At 38.8% G+C, this 17,688-nt stretch overlaps 1 protein-coding gene across 1 annotated transcript; it reads left to right on the forward strand.

Moving 5' to 3' along the window:
• On the forward strand, positions 1-17,688 carry EPHX4 (epoxide hydrolase 4). Its single transcript, XM_087732269.1, has 7 exons — positions 1-310; positions 2,998-3,083; positions 6,619-6,776; positions 8,859-8,987; positions 11,073-11,176; positions 12,122-12,270; positions 16,755-17,688. The coding sequence occupies exons 1-7, from the start codon at positions 68-70 to the stop codon at positions 16,987-16,989; spliced, it is 1,104 nt and encodes a 367-aa protein (XP_087588395.1). The 5' UTR covers positions 1-67; the 3' UTR covers positions 16,990-17,688.

A 17,688-nucleotide genomic window follows, 5' to 3' on the forward strand; every position in this document is an offset into this window, starting at 1 on the left:
CCTGGCGGCGGCGGCGCTCCGAGCCCCTCCCGGCCGGCGGGGACGGCGGCGGCGGCGGCGGGGCCCGATGGCGAGACCCGGGGCTGCGTGCCCGCCGCCCGCCCGCCGGGTGATGGTGGCCGCCCGGGCGCTGCTCTTCTGGGCGCTGGTGTACAGCTACTGCGGGGTGTGCGCCTGCATCGCCGGGCTGCGGCTGCTCTGGAGCATCGGCCGGCGGCCGGGCGAGACCTTCCGCTGGGTGGTGCGGGAGAACCCCCCCGCCTGCCTCAACGACCCCTCCCTGGGCACCCACTGCTACGTCCGGATCAAGGTGAGGGCGAGGGCGGGCGGAGCGGGCCCCGCTGTGCGCACACGCACCCCTGCCCGCCCTCCCGTGCCTGCCCGCCGCTGCGTGCCCCTGCCGCCGGCTGCTCCGGGGAGCCGTGCCGTGGCCGGGCGGGCTCGCTGCGGGGCCGCAGGCCGGGCGCGGCCCGCCTGCCCCGGGAGGAAGCGGTGCCCGGCCGGCCGGGGCGCAGGGGGCCGGCGGGGCGGGAGAGGCGGTCGCCTGCCGCCGGGCGCTCGCAGCCCGGGCGCGGGTAGGTGCCCCGCCGCTCCCCGCGCCCTCCTCTCTCTTATTTACGGTTTGCCCGGTTGCACCTGGGAGCTCCTTTCGTGCACCAGGGTCGCAGGGAAAACGTAGAGTAAAAAGAGAAGTCCCGTCTCTAAGGTTTGGACGCTTAAAGCTGGCAGTCCTTGATACTCGTCTCAGATCCCTACCTGTGATTTGCTCCTCCACGAAATGCTCCAAGTGAAGTTGTGTTGGCTTGGTTTCTTTTGTAGTTACAGGTGAGCAAAGAATGCGCTGCAAATTTTGTCAAGTGTTATTTTTAATAAAAGGAGCACAAAGATCTCAGTTCTGAGGGATCTGTGCAGATGATTTTGTGCCAAGCAGTACTAATATAAATTATTGAGCCTCCTAGTTTCTTATTAATTGCTTGGGGTTTTTTCCTATCATTAGGAGGCACGTGCATGCTTTTTTACTCATGTGCCATGTTGTTTTTTCCTATGGCACCAAGCGGTAAATGAAGGTTGCTGGGGAAGCGAGGGGTGTGACAGCAAGAAAAGAGCATTTTGGGGGAAATCAAATCGCTGTGAGTACGACAGTCTATCGCTCGTTTCGGGAAATACGAAACCCGCTTGCTGTTGGGGAACAGCAGGCTAATGGGTTACTTTCCAAACGCATGTATCCTACAGATCTGTACAGGTTTCAAGAAAACAAAGAAAAAAGTGTGTTTCAGAAAAGATGGCAACATCCTATGTCTGTTTTGGGGGGTGGAAAAAAGGGGGCAGAAAGAAACAACTGAAAAGGTAGAGGATGGGCTTTGTTCGGGGTATGTGACACTGAAACTGCTGCTGTGCAAGTGGGGATTGAATTTGTGTGGATAAAGGGGATGTGCTTAAAGGCAATAAATAGATTAAAATGAAAATGTTGAAGGTAGATCCCGAGAGGACACTAACTGAAAGAAGCAGGATGGAGGAGGGCTTACCCACTACTCACTAAATTGACAAGAGAAACTGTGGAAGGAAACTGAGAAACTTCTACTTTTTTAAGTATAAAAGGATCAAAGGCAGAGTGATATGGAAAATGGTGAAGATGATGTAATGGCCCTAAGATTTACTAGGAGGAGATCATTAAATACTTAGAAATGCATAGATGCTTTTACCTCTAGGGACTTTAACTTCATTGGCAAAGAAGAAGTATCAGTGTAATTTTGGGCAGAACTGAGCAAAAAGTCCCTATTATATTCATAGTGAGTATAAAAACCCTAGATGTTCCCTTTTCAGGGCCCTTTCAAGACGTAAGTTAATGGTTTTATAGCTCGTTAGTGTCTTAGCAGTGCCAAGGTAGCTCAGAGAATTTGAAGCGTCTCTGGCAAGAAAAACCTTTTCTATGCATTTGTGGTCCTTGGCATGATACAAGCTCTTGATGTACAGCAAAAGCATGGAGGTTTTCTTCCCTCTTTAAAATAGCAGAGACGGTGCAGGCTCTGATATTTGTTCAGGAGCTGTACAGCCTTTCTTCCTGCAGTTTCCTTCACATGACTTCTAAACAGCATGTTGTATTTTGTGAGCTAACTCTTTCCCAACTTCTGTATCCGCTTCTGTGCCAGAATTCAGTAAACCCTCTAGGTCGTAATTTCAGCTTATTTAAGTTCTACTGGATTTGACCTTGAGTTAGCGTAAGCTTGTGTACATCCATTCATTTCAATGGCATTTCAGTGCTCAGCCTCTGCGCTGCTAACAATAAGTAACTTGCCTGCTGGTAATTCTCATAATACCCATTTTCTTAAAAGGTGCTTCAGAAATAGTGACTATAGACAGGGCAGAAAGATTATAACATTAAGGCTTTCTTTTCTGAAGTGAGTCTGAAACCTTGAACAGTAAAAACAAGCAAAAACCACTTGCTTTCTAGTTACTTAATTTTGATTGCTTTTGGTTCTTAAGAATCCGTGCAGTCCTTTATTGTGCCAAAATGCAATGTGATAGTTTTAAATAGTTGCGTGATCTTACAAACTAACTGAAAGATTGAAAGCGCATTTAAAGTATACTGTGTCATAAAGTAAAGTACACAACTGGTGTCCACGTGAAAGCAAGGTGCTAGCTGTGACAATAATCTGCATTTCCTAGTCACCGTGCCAGGCGGTGCTCTGTCAGAAAGGTTAGCGTGCTCATGGCTGAAGTGGCACATAGTCAACACAGCCTGGCGTGTATTAAAGATGGTCCTCGCTGGAAGAAGCTGTGGCAGCTGTGGTGGGATACTCGGCATTGCCAGGGTGTAGCAGATACCCGATCTCAGAATCGCAGAAGACTTCAGCTTCAAAAACTGACAATTTCCTATTTTTTTCAGGGGCAATACATTGTTTCTTAGAATATTGTCTGAAACCATATTTATTCTCAAATCCCAGTATAACAGTTCTATGCAGCAATAAAAACACGCTTCTCTTTCTCTCACTTTAGGATTCGGGTTTAAGATTCCACTATGTGGCTGCTGGAGAAAGGGGTAAACCACTCATGCTGCTGCTTCATGGCTTTCCAGAATTCTGGTAAAACTCCCCATGTGCTTTTCTTGTATAAAAGAGGCTGCTTAAGATACCTGAGAGTGATCGGCTCAGCTTAAGTATCCCTAGTGTGATCCATTTTGTGTATCTGTGAGTTCCAACTAATGGCACGAAGTTTTAGCAGGGAACAAACCATGGAAGCATTTTTTAACTGCAGCACCCACAAAAAATTTCCACAGGCGATGCAAACCAACCATCTTTTTTGTATTGTCAATCCATTTTTCCCCAAGTATGTACACTTTTCTTCAAACTTTGGGAAGGAACTGCTCATTTTTAATGAATTTCCTGTTTGGATAACATTTGTACTAATATGGCTAAACTTACGAATTATAGCAGAGGGTGTTAAAATGAGGATTCGTTATACGTTAAGTCCAAAATGGATTGCTGCATTTATTAAAAACACTGTATGTTGATTTTTAACTGGAGGAGGGGAAAGAAGAACTATGAGTTCTGTAGGCTATTGTGCAGCCTAATTTCAGAATGCTACTCAGGGAGAAAGGTTCTATTTTTAGTTCATCATAAGATGAATGATGAATCAAACCCAGTCCTAAAAGTTTGTTTATGAAAATGAAAAGCAGTCATGTGTCTCATGATTTAACCAAATTGCTCAGGCTGTCATTGCCCGGCTTAACTAGTGAAGCATGGCTTACAGAACTTGCACTGAAAAAAACGTAAGGGTATAGTGGAAGTGGTGATGCCAGTAATTCAGCAAGTTAAATGATCCTTTTCCTTTCTAAACTCAGATATGGAGCTAGGCTCCACTGTTGGAACTGTGATCTTTCAAGCTGGCCTCAGGTCATGCCATGATAAATTGACCCAGGTAAAACAGCAGTTAGTTGGCTTCCCTTAGCAATTTTCTATAGATACTAACAGCCTCGAGGATGGTGGTAGAGTGTCATATTTATATTACGATAAATTTTCAAAGAAGTAGGTTGTTCTAATAATAAATTGCTATCTAAAAGGATTAAAACTGTGAACTTTGATTAAAAAGACAGTTAGATGGGGGGGTTGCATATTCTATGCAAACATGCATACCTTGCATAATGCATATTCTAACACAATAAGAGAGCTGAGACTATGGCTGATTTCCCCTACAGTGCGAATAGTAACAGAAAATTTAGCATTTTATATACATATTCTACTGAGATCTGGTACATTATTTTCAGGAAGCAGAAAGCCATTCTTAGAGTTTAGAATGGTGAGTCATGCTTTAAGTGACAGTTAATATATTGTATTATCTGACCATTCAAAAGGAATGAATGAGAAACGGTTATGTAGGTCACTGGGACCACCAGTAGCATAGTTTATATTACTGTTTTTAAAAAGAAGACTACATGCTAATAGTCTGTAAAATAGTTACGCTACCGATGCTGATGTTGGTTTGTTAATTCAATCAGTGAAGCTTTTTTTTATGCAAGAATAGAGATTGTTCTAAGAGCACAAGATAAAATAGTCACAATTTAAGAGATATTTAAAGATAACAGATATTTAAAGCAGCATCAAATTTGTATCGTTTGGCTAGCAAAAAAACCCCGCCAAAACGGATATGATTCACAGGTACAATTCTCAATTGTAACAAATCCTCTGCCTTCAAGTGTCTCAAGGTTATAAGTAGGACAATTCTAACCAGACAATACTGACCTTAGTGAGTGATTGAGACTGTCTGAAGATGAAAGACCACTTAAGAATATAATGCACCAGAGCCTTAGATGTGCACTAAAGCACCAAAGTGCTTTAGATGCATAAGAACTTGAAAATTAATACTAATGTTGTGGAAAGACAATAATAAAATATTTGAAATTGGGCATAATGTGTTGAGACAGCTGGGTACCTATGACTTGTGTGTGAGCTGCTAAATTTTGTACAAGCTGCCTTTCAGAAATAATGTGATCAGAAAGTCACAAAATAGTTTCAATCTTAGGAAAATGAAAGCATTCACCAACATTTCCAAATTCTGCTCACAAAGCAATTGTCCAATAGTTACAGTTCATATGTGGTAAAAGGATTTCTTTAAATATAAAACCTGCCCATTTGGTAGGTCAGACGTTTGGTGATTGATGGACTGTTGTGAAAACAGAAGATGAGGGTAGCCAGTAGACATTTTCTGGAACAAAAAAAAATAGTTTATTTATTTATTTATGGGCCTGATCGTTTCTTCTAACTGAAGTATATAGGATAGCTACAACAGTTACCATGGCAAATTCAGCTTCCAAATCATTGTATAATGCCTTTAAAAATTTCATGCCTGGAGATCTGAGCTAAATTTTGTATTTGCATTATATGGCACTGAAATGAAAAGGTTCTGACTGTTCTGTTTATATGAATACAAATTTCTATAATTAATGAGTGTTACTGTAATATTACTTATGTTCAAAATCCCTAATAGGCTGGAGGCAAAGCTGAAGTGGAAGAGCCAATGGTCTGATTTAGACACTGTTTGAATTAAGGTAGAATTCTGTGCATCACGCTTACGATCGCTGATGATCCAAATCTCATATATCATTTATCTGAGATTGTTGAAACAAGAGCAGAAGTAAAAGCTAGATCCTAGCACTGAGGGATGCAGCCATGACTATATATGCCTAGAAGGATCATGTTTTTCTTCTATCTTTCTATTGCAGTATAAGATAAGGCCATGTCTGTCTTGGTACTGGCTATTCTGAACTTTATTTGGTTTGAATAACAGTTGAAGGGCAGGTAGTTCTTGCAGGATGAAACCCACCATTTTCTTGTTACTTTTGCTTCATAACACACATCTAGTCACTACATACTGTTACAGAATGAGGAATAGTCCAGGCCTTTGCCTGAGTTCTTAATTTTGTATGTCTTTTAATGTGTGTAATGTTACCACTCTTTTCCATAGAAACACAAGCAACAAAATACTTTATGTAGTACCAACGCATTGAGAGATTGTTCTGGAGCAATTCTGGTAGTATAGAGACACAGATGAAAGTGTACATAATATAAATCGTATAAACTTCACCAAGTTCATTTGTTATTCATTGTATTTCTTTCTTTGGTTTATTTAGCGTATGAATTATCTGACATTCCTTTTCTGAAAAGAAAAAAAAAAAACATGCCTTGAGGCATGTTTCCCTACTCCATCAAAATGTGTGTGTGAGCAAGCCAGTGAGAAGAGAAAGCTTTTCAGACCTTACTTTTTTGATGATACTATGGCTCTAAGGATAAAACAGAATAGTCATCTGTGTGCTCTGGTTTATGCCTGCTTCCTTAGTAGCAAAGGGACCATGCCAGACTCCAGGAACTGTTGAAACACCCAGGCTCTGGCCATGCCTCCTTTCTGGCAGCTGCACTTCCTTACTGGAGAATTCAAGAAGGGAGCACAAAACGACTATAGCCACAAAGGACCATCAGCTTACCACAGAAAGAAAAAAACAATCTCATTGTAAACAAAGCCATGCTAATTTACCCTCAACTATTTGGGAGAAAAAGCATTGAGTGCATTTTGGTATCATACTGCTTGACCTTATAACTCCAACTTTTTTTTCCCCTTTGTTAGGTATTCTTGGCGCCATCAGTTGCGGGAATTTAAAAGTGAATATCGAGTGGTGGCCCTGGATTTGAGAGGTTATGGAGAAACAGATGCTCCTTCTCACAAAGAAAATTACAAGTTAGATTGCCTCATAACAGATATAAAGGATATTTTGGAATCTCTAGGTGCGTTAGTAGAAAACGAACTACTCAGCTCATAGATTACTTGATTTTCCAGGAAAAAAAATACATAAAGAGCTAGCATTGATTTTTTTTTTTAAACTGCATTCTCTTTAGTATATAGACATTACAGTTATGCATAGATATAAATCTAAGGATACTCGTATTTTTTGACTATTATCAATGAAAAAGGTTTGTTTTCTAATTATGATGTGTATGTCAGTATAAACAATATGTAAAGATGATTTTCTAGCGTGAGTTTAAAAAAAAAATCTTCCCTATGTGCTGTGAAATCTAGCAGTACAAACCTATGGTCTTTTTCCCTCAGAAGGTCTTCACTTACTCCTACCCATTGCACTTAGTCAATCATGTTCTGAATTAAGAGTCTAATAGCACTTGCAGACCAAAGAATTTAAATCAGGTGACATTTTTATTGCACAAACAAGATAGAATAAATATTGTGGGCTTTTTAAAGATGATGACAGTACATCTGCTGTATTAAAAAAAAAAAAAATCCCAAAATGCTACTCCTGCACAGTAGTTAGTTCTCAAGAGCTGAATCACTCTGTCTTATACAACAGTAAGAAGAACAGAAGGGAGAACAAGGGACACATTGCTCCCTGTGGCAAATACACGGTGTAACGGTCTAGAGCCTGAAGCGAGTCTGCAAAATTTGCCCTTCCAGTTCAGTTTGAAGCGTAACTGTTCTGGCAATAAATTGTAGCACCTAGTGAAGGGTATTTCCCTTCCATACCAATAGCAAGACAAGGGATTAGACGGTCATTCTCTGAATCATTTTAATTCCCTGGATTCTCTATAAATAGTGAAACAACTTACTGCATTTCACATGAAGAAATAGTAAAGCAGTGATTCCAGTTCTAAGGTTTGAATTTAGAATTTGCTTTGCTTCAGATGTTTGAATATTGTCAAAAGATTGGGCAGGCAGTCCCCACACTGTGTTTATATTTTCCAACCTTTGCTCATTGTGTTAATCTCCATGGTAATGCCGTGATTATGCCTGAGGAGTGCTCTTATCATAATTCGGTTTCACAGGGATTTAAAATTTTTTGGAAAAGTATTTCTGAGGCTTGTTATCTTTGTTTGTTCTAACCCCAAGGTAAATTCTTTTGGAGAACTTGATTATATCAAAAGTGCTCCAGAAGATTTCTATTCAAGAGGGGTTATAAGGTGCTTTGACAACTGTGTTCAAATTTATGTCAGAATTCTAAACAGTTTGGCTTTTATACATTTCATTTGTAGTGTATGTGCTCAGTACTACAATCCTCAATGAGGAGGGTGATGGTATCTGACACTATAGTATGTATTCCAGTAGTGGTTAAAGGAGGAATGGTTAGGCTTTCAAAAACACAGTCATGATTTTTCTTCCCCCTTTTATTGCTGTTAAATTACCATTTTTATCGATGGAAGAATAAGTACAGGAATGCTGAGAACTTTAAAAATTGCCATCAGAACAGCATATGGAGAAAAGCTACAGGCCTACTAAGTATATAAACCTGTGTACTTATGTGCATGTGTATATATATGCTATATATATATATAAGGCTATTAAGTATTAACACCCACTTTTTGCATAATGATGATGATGTTCAGTGCTTAGATAACCTCCCATATTCAGAAATTCGTAAGGATTAGTTTTGTTCAGGAGGGGCTCAGGAGATTGCTCAGTCTTTCTGTCTGCAGTTTCAAACTCCAAACTCCCTGAACATGACAAACGTACATACATTATAAAGACTGCAAGTTGAATTGTATATCTGACCCTACATTGGCCAAGATCTGAATGGGGTGACCATTTGGGTACCGAGTGACGTTAGTTTAACATTGAGGTAGTATAGTTAAAGTGTAATTGAAGTCCAATTAAATAATTTTAATTATTTGTTAATTTTTTAACTATAATAGTGCACTATTTTTTCTGGCCATTAGTAATGGAAGCAGTGCAGTATTAAGTAGTTACATTAATAAATGTGCTGGACCACCTGTTTTGCCCAATAATGATTTTATTGTATGTGATAATTTGTATGGATACAAATTCCACTGAAATAAAAGCACAAATCTGTGTTTCTGTGGTAGGATACAACAAGTGTGTGTTGATTGGCCATGACTGGGGAGGAATGATCGCTTGGTTAGTGGCTATATGTTACCCTGAAATGGTGACTAAGCTGATTGTGGTTAACTTCCCTCATCCCTCTGTGTTTACAGGTGAGTTTTATAGCAGTCTTTGTTAATCCAGAGTATCTGCATTTTCATTAAAATGATGTTTGCTTTGAGGTTGCTAAAGAAGAACCAACTACTTGCCCCTTTAGATGTTCAGTAGATAAGTTGCCAGTACTCAGTGCCTCTCACAATCTGGACTGTACATTATGAAGCAGTAAGGTATCAGGTATTTGGCTTTTGGAAATAATTTATTGTAGGAAGTGGCAGTGCTTGCAACCAAACTTACTTGTGTTTTTCTTAATCCTTGAAGGTCCACAAACATAATTTTCATATACATGAATCTGTTTTATACCACTTTGGCAGAATAAAATTCCGTGAACAGGGGTGTATATTGCATTACACCTAGGTTAAGGCCTCACTGCGTTATTAAATCTGCATAAAACAGCCTTTGTATGAATGTGAATCAGACATTAGAATTTAATCCCAATTTAGATGACAAGCGACAATTTATGATCTTGTACAATATTCATTGGAATAAGACAGCCTTTCCAGGCTACTTACTAGAGGCTCAGGAATGTACTAGTAGTGAGCTTCATGAAACAAAGATTTAGGTGCACTAGCAAAACTTGTTGTGTGACAGGCTTTGAGCTTGTCTACGACCCAGAATTACAAAACATTTCATGGGGATTAGATCAACGTTCCATAATTAAAACAAAAGTGGTATCTCACTAATTTTAATTTCTTCAATTGCTGACCTTACCGTATTTCCATTTAAAAAGTCACCCCATTTCCCCAGAAATAGTTGAGAATATTCAGTGCAGCTTTAATTTTCATTTCAGTTGAACGTAAATCTGACCTTACACCACCGTGGAATCAGAAACATTCACACATGTTGTTTTCACAGTGTTCTTGGGTACCTTTCTAAGATACTAAAGAACATTTGCCAGGTAGTTAAGCCTCACTTACCCAAGGAAAGGTCTGTTCACCACCACCTGAGCAAGCCGGAGCTTTTTGCAGTATTTTCACTGAGAACAGGAGCCAGGCTGTATAGAAGACAAATACATTTTATTATAGTATTTCTTAGTATTTGTTTGCATGTTTGTTAAAGTACACAATCTGTTCTGTAGCTTGATAAAGTCTCCCTGGATCTACTTTGTTCTATTGTGGATTAAATGAAAATACAGTTTATAAATTGTGCAGAAAAGTAAAGTGAGCAGTGTTGATGATGGTCCATTATGGAAAAATATAATGGGTGATGCAGTTTAAGAATGTATAAGATATGAAAGCTTAGAAGATAGCTGACACTTCAGTTTACTATGTTTTAAAACCCATTTTTATTCACTGTCAGAATTAATATTTCAGATATTATCTCCTATGTTGGGAGAGCAATTTTGTCTTCCTGAATTTGCATCTGTAAAGGATAGGTTCTAGTCTTCCTAATACCTGCATACATTCTGTGGTTGCTTTGAGAAAGTTAGATATTTGAATGTCAGTGTTGGCTCTTGCAACTCATTGGAGACAAAAAATTACAATTTAAAAAAAAAAAAAAGACAATGCAAATTTGTCTGTATCGTTTTCTTTTGTTATATATGCTCCAATGTCTGTAAAAAGTGACACTATGTAATCTTGATTACGGCTCTTGAAATTGCCATGAAGACAACTGTTAGAAAAATTCTATACTTTCGTGAACAGGATTGATGCTGTCTTTAGAAAGTAAGTGGATTATCGTCTACAGATTTCTGTGCATCACATCTTTGATGAGAGAAATACTTAAAGACTTGTATTTATGCCTCTTATTTCACAGCTGAAAAAAATGCTTTGGACTAGCTACACAAATAGATCTCTAAGTGAAAACCTATCATGCGATTAAACTCTGCAGTGTCACTGCCCTCACCTAATCTTTGGCAGGCTTCTGGTTTGCTGACTGTTTCTATTAACACATTAAAAAAGTATGTTTTAATGGCCACATCATATACTTACTCCTGAAACAATAATCATCTTTTGTCACATAGCATGCTCTAACGTAATATTTTTCAAACATTCCTTTAAGTTTAAAAAATAGTAATATTGACAGTAATTTTGTTTGAGTCATCAGTTTTCATTTTTAATTCATGGGCATTTTTGTTTCAGAATACATTCTACGACATCCATCACAATTGATTAAATCTGGTTACTACTTCTTTTTCCAAATGCCATGGTTTCCTGAATTCATGTTTACAGTAAATGATTTCAAGGTGAGCAAAATGAGTGCTCTTGTTTATATATTTAACTGTGAGTGATGGAGGAATTGCCACCTATGTTGATCCCTATTGATGTAGTTATAATTACTAGAAAAAATACGGAGCTTTCTGATTTTTCTTCTCAGGCTTTATATATTTTTATAAAGTAGGGTGTAAGTACATAGACTCTCTGAGATTAACTCTTGCTTTTGCATTTCTGGGAGGCGTTCAGGTACATACTTTTAACCTCCAGCACTACAGTGCGTTACTCCACCTAGAGAGTCAGCTGGTTTTACTTGTGCCCATGCCAATGGGACACATTTGGTGCCTGGGGAACTCCTGCTGACTTCTCTGAAGCTCCTGTGTGCAGTGGGACATCCTCTCATCCCTCAGCGCCTGCTACAGGGCAGGCAGCCTGGGAGTCTGGGCATCAGATTCAGCCAGATGATTAATTCTGCCTGAGGAACCAACAAGGCCAACACCTCGTATAACCTTAAAAAATAAGTACAAGCACGTAGAAAGGCAAAAAGCCGCTGCAGGCGTGCATCCTACATGCGTACAGCCCAGTGCAGAGCTCCCAGTGCTGCACGCACGCAGGGCAGAGCAAGCAGAGGAGGTCCTGAATCACCCTCCCTCCCGCCCTCTCAGCTGCTGGGGTCCGTCCCAAAGAAAAGGATGTGCCTGCGCTTGCCTTTGCCTGTCACGGGTGGCAGATCAGGGTGCAGAACTGAGTGACTTGGTAATGCTGGTATTTGGCCGTACTTGATTATTCTGAAGTAAGTTATATCAGAAATAAGTTTACTGTGTGCTTTACACATAGCTCTCTAAAAAAGCATTTAAACCATTCACTATACTCTAAACAATGTATAAATAGATTTTAGAAAGATATGTCCTGTTGAAGGAGAGAAATCACATTTTCTAGCTATCTCATGTGGTGGCTTTTTGTTCTTCCTTTTGTAGGTTCTGAAAAATTTATTTACCAGCCAGGCCACTGGAATTGGAAGGAAAGGCTGCAGATTAACAGCAGAGGATATTGAAGCTTATCTCTATGTCTTTTCACAACCCGGAGCATTAACTGGACCCATTAATCATTACAGAAATATTTTCAGGTGAGTACAATATTCTGAAACACGGTAAAATGTTCTAGAGACCCCTGGAGGCCAAAAGTGTTATTGCACCTTCTGCTGCTGAAAGAGAAAGAAAAAACGCAAATCTGTTTCTAAAAGTCTCAACAGGTAAGGCATGCATTCAGTGTCAAGCAGTGGGGTGCAAAGAGAATTGTATGAGGTGTTCACACAAAACAGTGACACAACCAGAGTGCAGATATGGAAAATCTTTGTTTCAAAATCTAATAAAGGAAAGACCCTTCCTCATTCCAGAACCCTGGCAATCACAAAAATCCCTCTCTAAATAATACTTACAAAATTAACATCAATTAATGGTTTGCATTACAGTTCACATTATCTAATAATAAGCTCTATAAAGCTTATTATTATTATTAGATAATACTACTAGATAATATGGCATCCAAGTAAGTTACCTTCACTTGTAACTTTACAAAACCATGTCTGACTTCAGTTTTATTGTGCTTGGGCTGTTTTTTTTGGTTTTGTTTTTGTTTGTTTTTTTTTTTAAAAAAAGGTGGGGTAGGTTTTTTTGTAACTAAGCCTAAAACTAACCTTAACTTGTTTTTTTTTTTTGTTCCTGCATTGGTCTCATCAGACTCACTGGCAGCAGTAAGCACGTATAGGAGGGAGCATGCATAGACTAAAACTGAGAGACAGTATCATAACAGGAAATATTTTTGCAAGCTTAATATTTAGTTTATTTTCTACAGCAGTTTTCTAATGGTTTTAACTTTCCTGGAAGGAGTTGGGTTTCCTTAGAGACTGATGCCCCCTTTTTATCTACCAAAAACCTAACAGGGCTAGAAGATCTTTAACTCTATGTATGCTCTACTTATGACTTGTAGCCCTAACTTGAAGGACTATACCCAGAAGGGTGGGATTGAACTCTTTTTTTTCTTTACTGCTTCCAGTCTTCCAACAGTGCTAAATCTCCTGCATGCTTCTCTTAACACAAGACCACCTTCCCAATATGCTTTAAAAATTGCAATTCTTTTCCTTCCCTAAACTCAGACAGGTGATTTTTGAAGTGGATTAACTTTTCATTTTCCCCGGTCCAAATTTAGTGCCACCTTTACTGCTCTTTCTGTGCCTTCTATGCTGTCGCTGTCAGGAGAGTAGTCAGCAGGGAAATACTGGGAGGAAAACAGGGATCTGAGCTAGGTGCTGTCTTGTACAGGCTAAGAGACGAAACTGGAACGAGAAAGTAGAGAGATGGTATATTTTCTTCTAAACAAGGTAACACCAAGCACAGACACCAATGGGGAATAAACGAGATGGCTGTGCTGGTAACAGTATATTTATTTAAAGCTCTGCAGCGAGAGGTGATGACATCAGCTGGGATGACCAAGGGCAACGGGGAGCTGTGCGGCTGCACGGCAGCTCCCTGCCCCTGCAACTGCACTGCAGGAGCCCCCAGGGTAGGGCTGATGAGGAGCTGGAGAGGCATGAGCGCCCTGAGCCTCGTTTGCTACATTTGCCAGGCACCTTGCGTCAGTGAGTGTGCACATTAACCAGATGCTTCTCTGACAATAACAGTGAAATATCTGTGATAGCTGAATTGCTGTGGGATTCAGATGAGATGAATGTAGGAGTTGCCTGTGTTCAAACTATTTTTTCAGGCCTTTTCAGGCTCAAAAAAAGCCTAGTATCAGTTATGAATCAGAAAGTATCTTCACAGCTATTAATTCCTCTGTGTGTGTACGTGTACATTTGTGCATTGTTTGCTTTCTTTTTCTAATGAAAGTATACCTGTACTGAATTCAGAGAATATTATTGTAGGTGCTATCAGCCACAATGCAGCAGGCCTTTGGGCTGGAAGGAGAAGGTTGGTCTTCAGCTCATTCAGTTCTTGCCACCAATTCTGATGGGATGTGACGCATTAAATATTAAAACTGGATTGAAATTTTCGCTTCCTCTCATATAAGCCATTGAGCAGCACTTAGATGCTAATGACTTGTATTCACCATAACTCCCAGTGGGCTGGCACTGGTGACCCATGTGTTAAAGGTTTCCCACTCATTACTATCTGCCTGGAGTTTCATTCTTCAGAGCTTAATTTTTCTGTAAAGTTATTTCCAAAGAGGTAGTTGAAATCACCTACTTCCATCCAGCACCAACTCATCCTTGTATAAATAACATGACAGTCATTCCCTTCACTATACTTTAGATACAAACACTTTTGGAATAAAAATCGTAAAGCTTTTTGTATCATGCTTGGTTGAGAGATGGGTAAGCAGTTGAAGCTTGAATTTCTTCTCGTATGCCATTTTTTGGAAAATGGGATTACTTCTCTTATAGCAGTTAAGAAGTACTTCAGGATTTGTTTACAGAAAAACTGCTGGTCAACTAACAGTGCTGTATGAAGGTCTGAGTCTGTTTTTCAAAGACTTAAACTTCACGAGTGGAACTTCCCTTTCTAAAAGTGAAATCTGTGTGTTAATCCTTGTTAAAGCAGATTTCTAGAAACTTCAGGCATGATATAATTTGCCATATTCCAGACTGAAAAGAAATATAGCGTAGCTCATAGGCAATGAAAAATGATAGGTTGTTTATCTATGCAGTGTGTGTAAAAAGCCCGGTAGAGCTTTCCTAAGTGAGGCTACAAATCTTGTATGGCACTTAGCCACAAAAGAATATTAGTAAACCCTACAGTAGTGAAAAAATACACATATAAATAGTGAAGAGATCCAGGATACTGGATTTAAAATGTAAAGAGATTAGTCTAAATGCACTGAATCAGATCATCAGATTATCAATTTTTAAAACTGATACTATGAATAAGCCATGGTTCAGTGGTTAGGTCAGTTTGTTTGAAAAATGAGATTTTAAATCCACTGCTACAAAAGCCATTTTAAGAATTTTCCTAATTCATCAATCAAAATGAAATTAAATTATTATTTAAAGCAACCTTTTATTAATATTTCTTGACATTATGTATAAGTAGAGAGGAGGAATGTCTTCAGAGTCTAAATTTCTTTGTCTTATCTTAAGCTAATGCATGCCGTCTTCTTTGTCTTTCCCTTTTTACAGAGCATAGTCTTTTAACTAACTCCTAAGTTTCAACCTAGCACTTAGGTTTGTAATAAAAGTTTGTTCAGAAAATCTTTTTTATACATTACTGGTTTAAAATAATAATGTTTGAGCATTAGTATAATAAAGATTTGTATCTGATCAGATGGAATCTATTTTGGATTGTCACAGCTAGTCTGTTAAAATATGTGGCTATGATTAAGCAATTCAAGCATAAATTAGATAATTTTTTCAGCATCTCTGAAATAGATGAGCTGGAATAACTCCTGGTGGGTTAATACGGTTTATGTTGAAACAGTCTTTCATTTCTAGCTACCTGCATCGTTCCTAATGTCTACCTGTAATGGGAGGAAATATTTATAAAATATTCCATTTAAAATAATTGTATTAAGAAAAAAAAATAAGTTTTTACTGAAAGTTTAAATAGGCCATTGTGGTGTTATAATTTTTATTAACATTTTACTTTCTAAGGGCTTTTCTTCAAATGATCAATAAAATGTCTTATAATGTATTTATCTTTAAATGCTTTCGAGTCTGCCAAAGCTCTGGGTTGTGATGTTGCAGTTTTAAAGAGATTATGACTCCATGAAAGGCAAATTTTTAAGGAACAGTTTTCTTTCACTGCATACAGATGTAGATACCTACACCTCCGAGGCCTTCAAAAACAGACTGTAGCTCTTTGTAAAGGGAACTCTGATGCACTTGGAACGTTAGCATGAATTTCAGATGAGTGAATGTAATACTGACTTCAGTTCAGTACTTCAGACATCAATGTTCTATAGAATATCTTTTTCTACAGACATTTTTTTTCTTACCTGTACTACATGATATTTAATTTTGAGCAGGTCTGAAACATGCTAGCTGGTATTTTCCGTATTGTCCAAAAAGGGCAGCGTGCCATTTCCCAGACAACCATTTTTTGGCAAGGCAGTTTGGCTAGTCGGGTAGGTAGATGCCTTGAACACTGTGGTCTAAATGTGATTCAAAGCATCATATTTCATCAAAACCTACTTGCAGTAAGCAATGCACATTCAGAAATTTGCCTTAGCATTCATCAACCAAGGGAAAGCCACTGATCTGCAAAATTCTGGCCGTGTTGTTCTACAATCCCTTTTACAGAGATTATGGGGCTCCTGAGCTGTGCGCCATGCCGAAACATCATTCATGTTCCAAAAATAAGACCTCTGTTGCAATCAACTGCTAATTACAGACACGTTACAGGAAAAGTATCTTCTAACAATTTTACTGGCCTTAAAAACAATTAAAGGACTTTGAGTCACAGAAGCGTTTCCTTGGTATTGCAGAAGATACCTTGGAACCTAGAAAGCTTGCAATGAGATTCACTGTGTTGATTTCAGAAGCTAAGTTGACTGAAATCTGTCTTGGTGATTTTTGTAAAAAAAAAAGACCTAACTAAGTGTGTTTTACTTTTAAAGCTGCCTACCTCTGCAGCACCATGAAGTCATCATGCCAACCCTGCTGTTATGGGGAGAAAGAGATGCTTTTATGGAAGTTGAGATGGCAGAAATTACACGGATTTATGTTAAAAATCATTTCAGATTAACTATTTTGTCTGAAGCCAGTCATTGGCTCCAGCAGGATCAACCTGACATAGTGAACAAGTTGATATGGACCTTTCTAAAGGAAGAGACAACAAGAAAAAGAGAATGACTCTTTGTACATGTTTTAAGGGGTCTACATAAAAGCTCTTCAGATTTAAAAACTAATTGTTATCAGGGCCATATTTCCAGCCTGCCTTCTATTTTGAGCTCTGTTAGAGAAAAGTGTTTTCAATGTACTGTACATTTGGACACCAATGTTACTGCTAAAAGAAGAAGTGAGTATGAGAATATATGATACCAACATTGGTTTTACCTGTATACTTGTATTTTGCACATAAAAACACCTGCCTTAAGATATATATGTATTTGTACAGAAAGAAAATCATGGAAAGTTGCTTGATTTTGTTTTCTCCCTTGCTTTACAGTTTTAATGTGTGGTGCCTTTTACAGATTTATAATGAAACAACAGAGTGGTGCCATACTGAAGGAAGTGATGAGTTTTCATTCTAGATTCACCTGATTTTTTTTAATGTATTTTACCATTAAACAGTAACTAACTCTTTTTATTATCTATATTTTAGCATACTGAATGACTGAAAAAGTTCTGGGCACATTTCTAGTCTTCAAGTGAATAATGATCTTGTATTGTTGAATGCAGCTGCTTTGTGCGATGTGTTTTTCTTTCTTGACTAAAAAATGGGAAACCTGTACACTCAACATGTCTGAACAAGAAGAATGGAAAATTAAGATATAACATGTACCAAATCCACCTCTGTCGAATAAAATGCAACTTACACTGCTCCCTTTA

Source organism: Nipponia nippon, unplaced genomic scaffold, assembly GCF_047370975.1.
Source record: "Nipponia nippon isolate SJK-2023a ecotype South Korea unplaced genomic scaffold, ASM4737097v1 scaffold_5, whole genome shotgun sequence".
NCBI classification, from domain to species: domain Eukaryota; kingdom Metazoa; phylum Chordata; class Aves; order Pelecaniformes; family Threskiornithidae; genus Nipponia; species Nipponia nippon.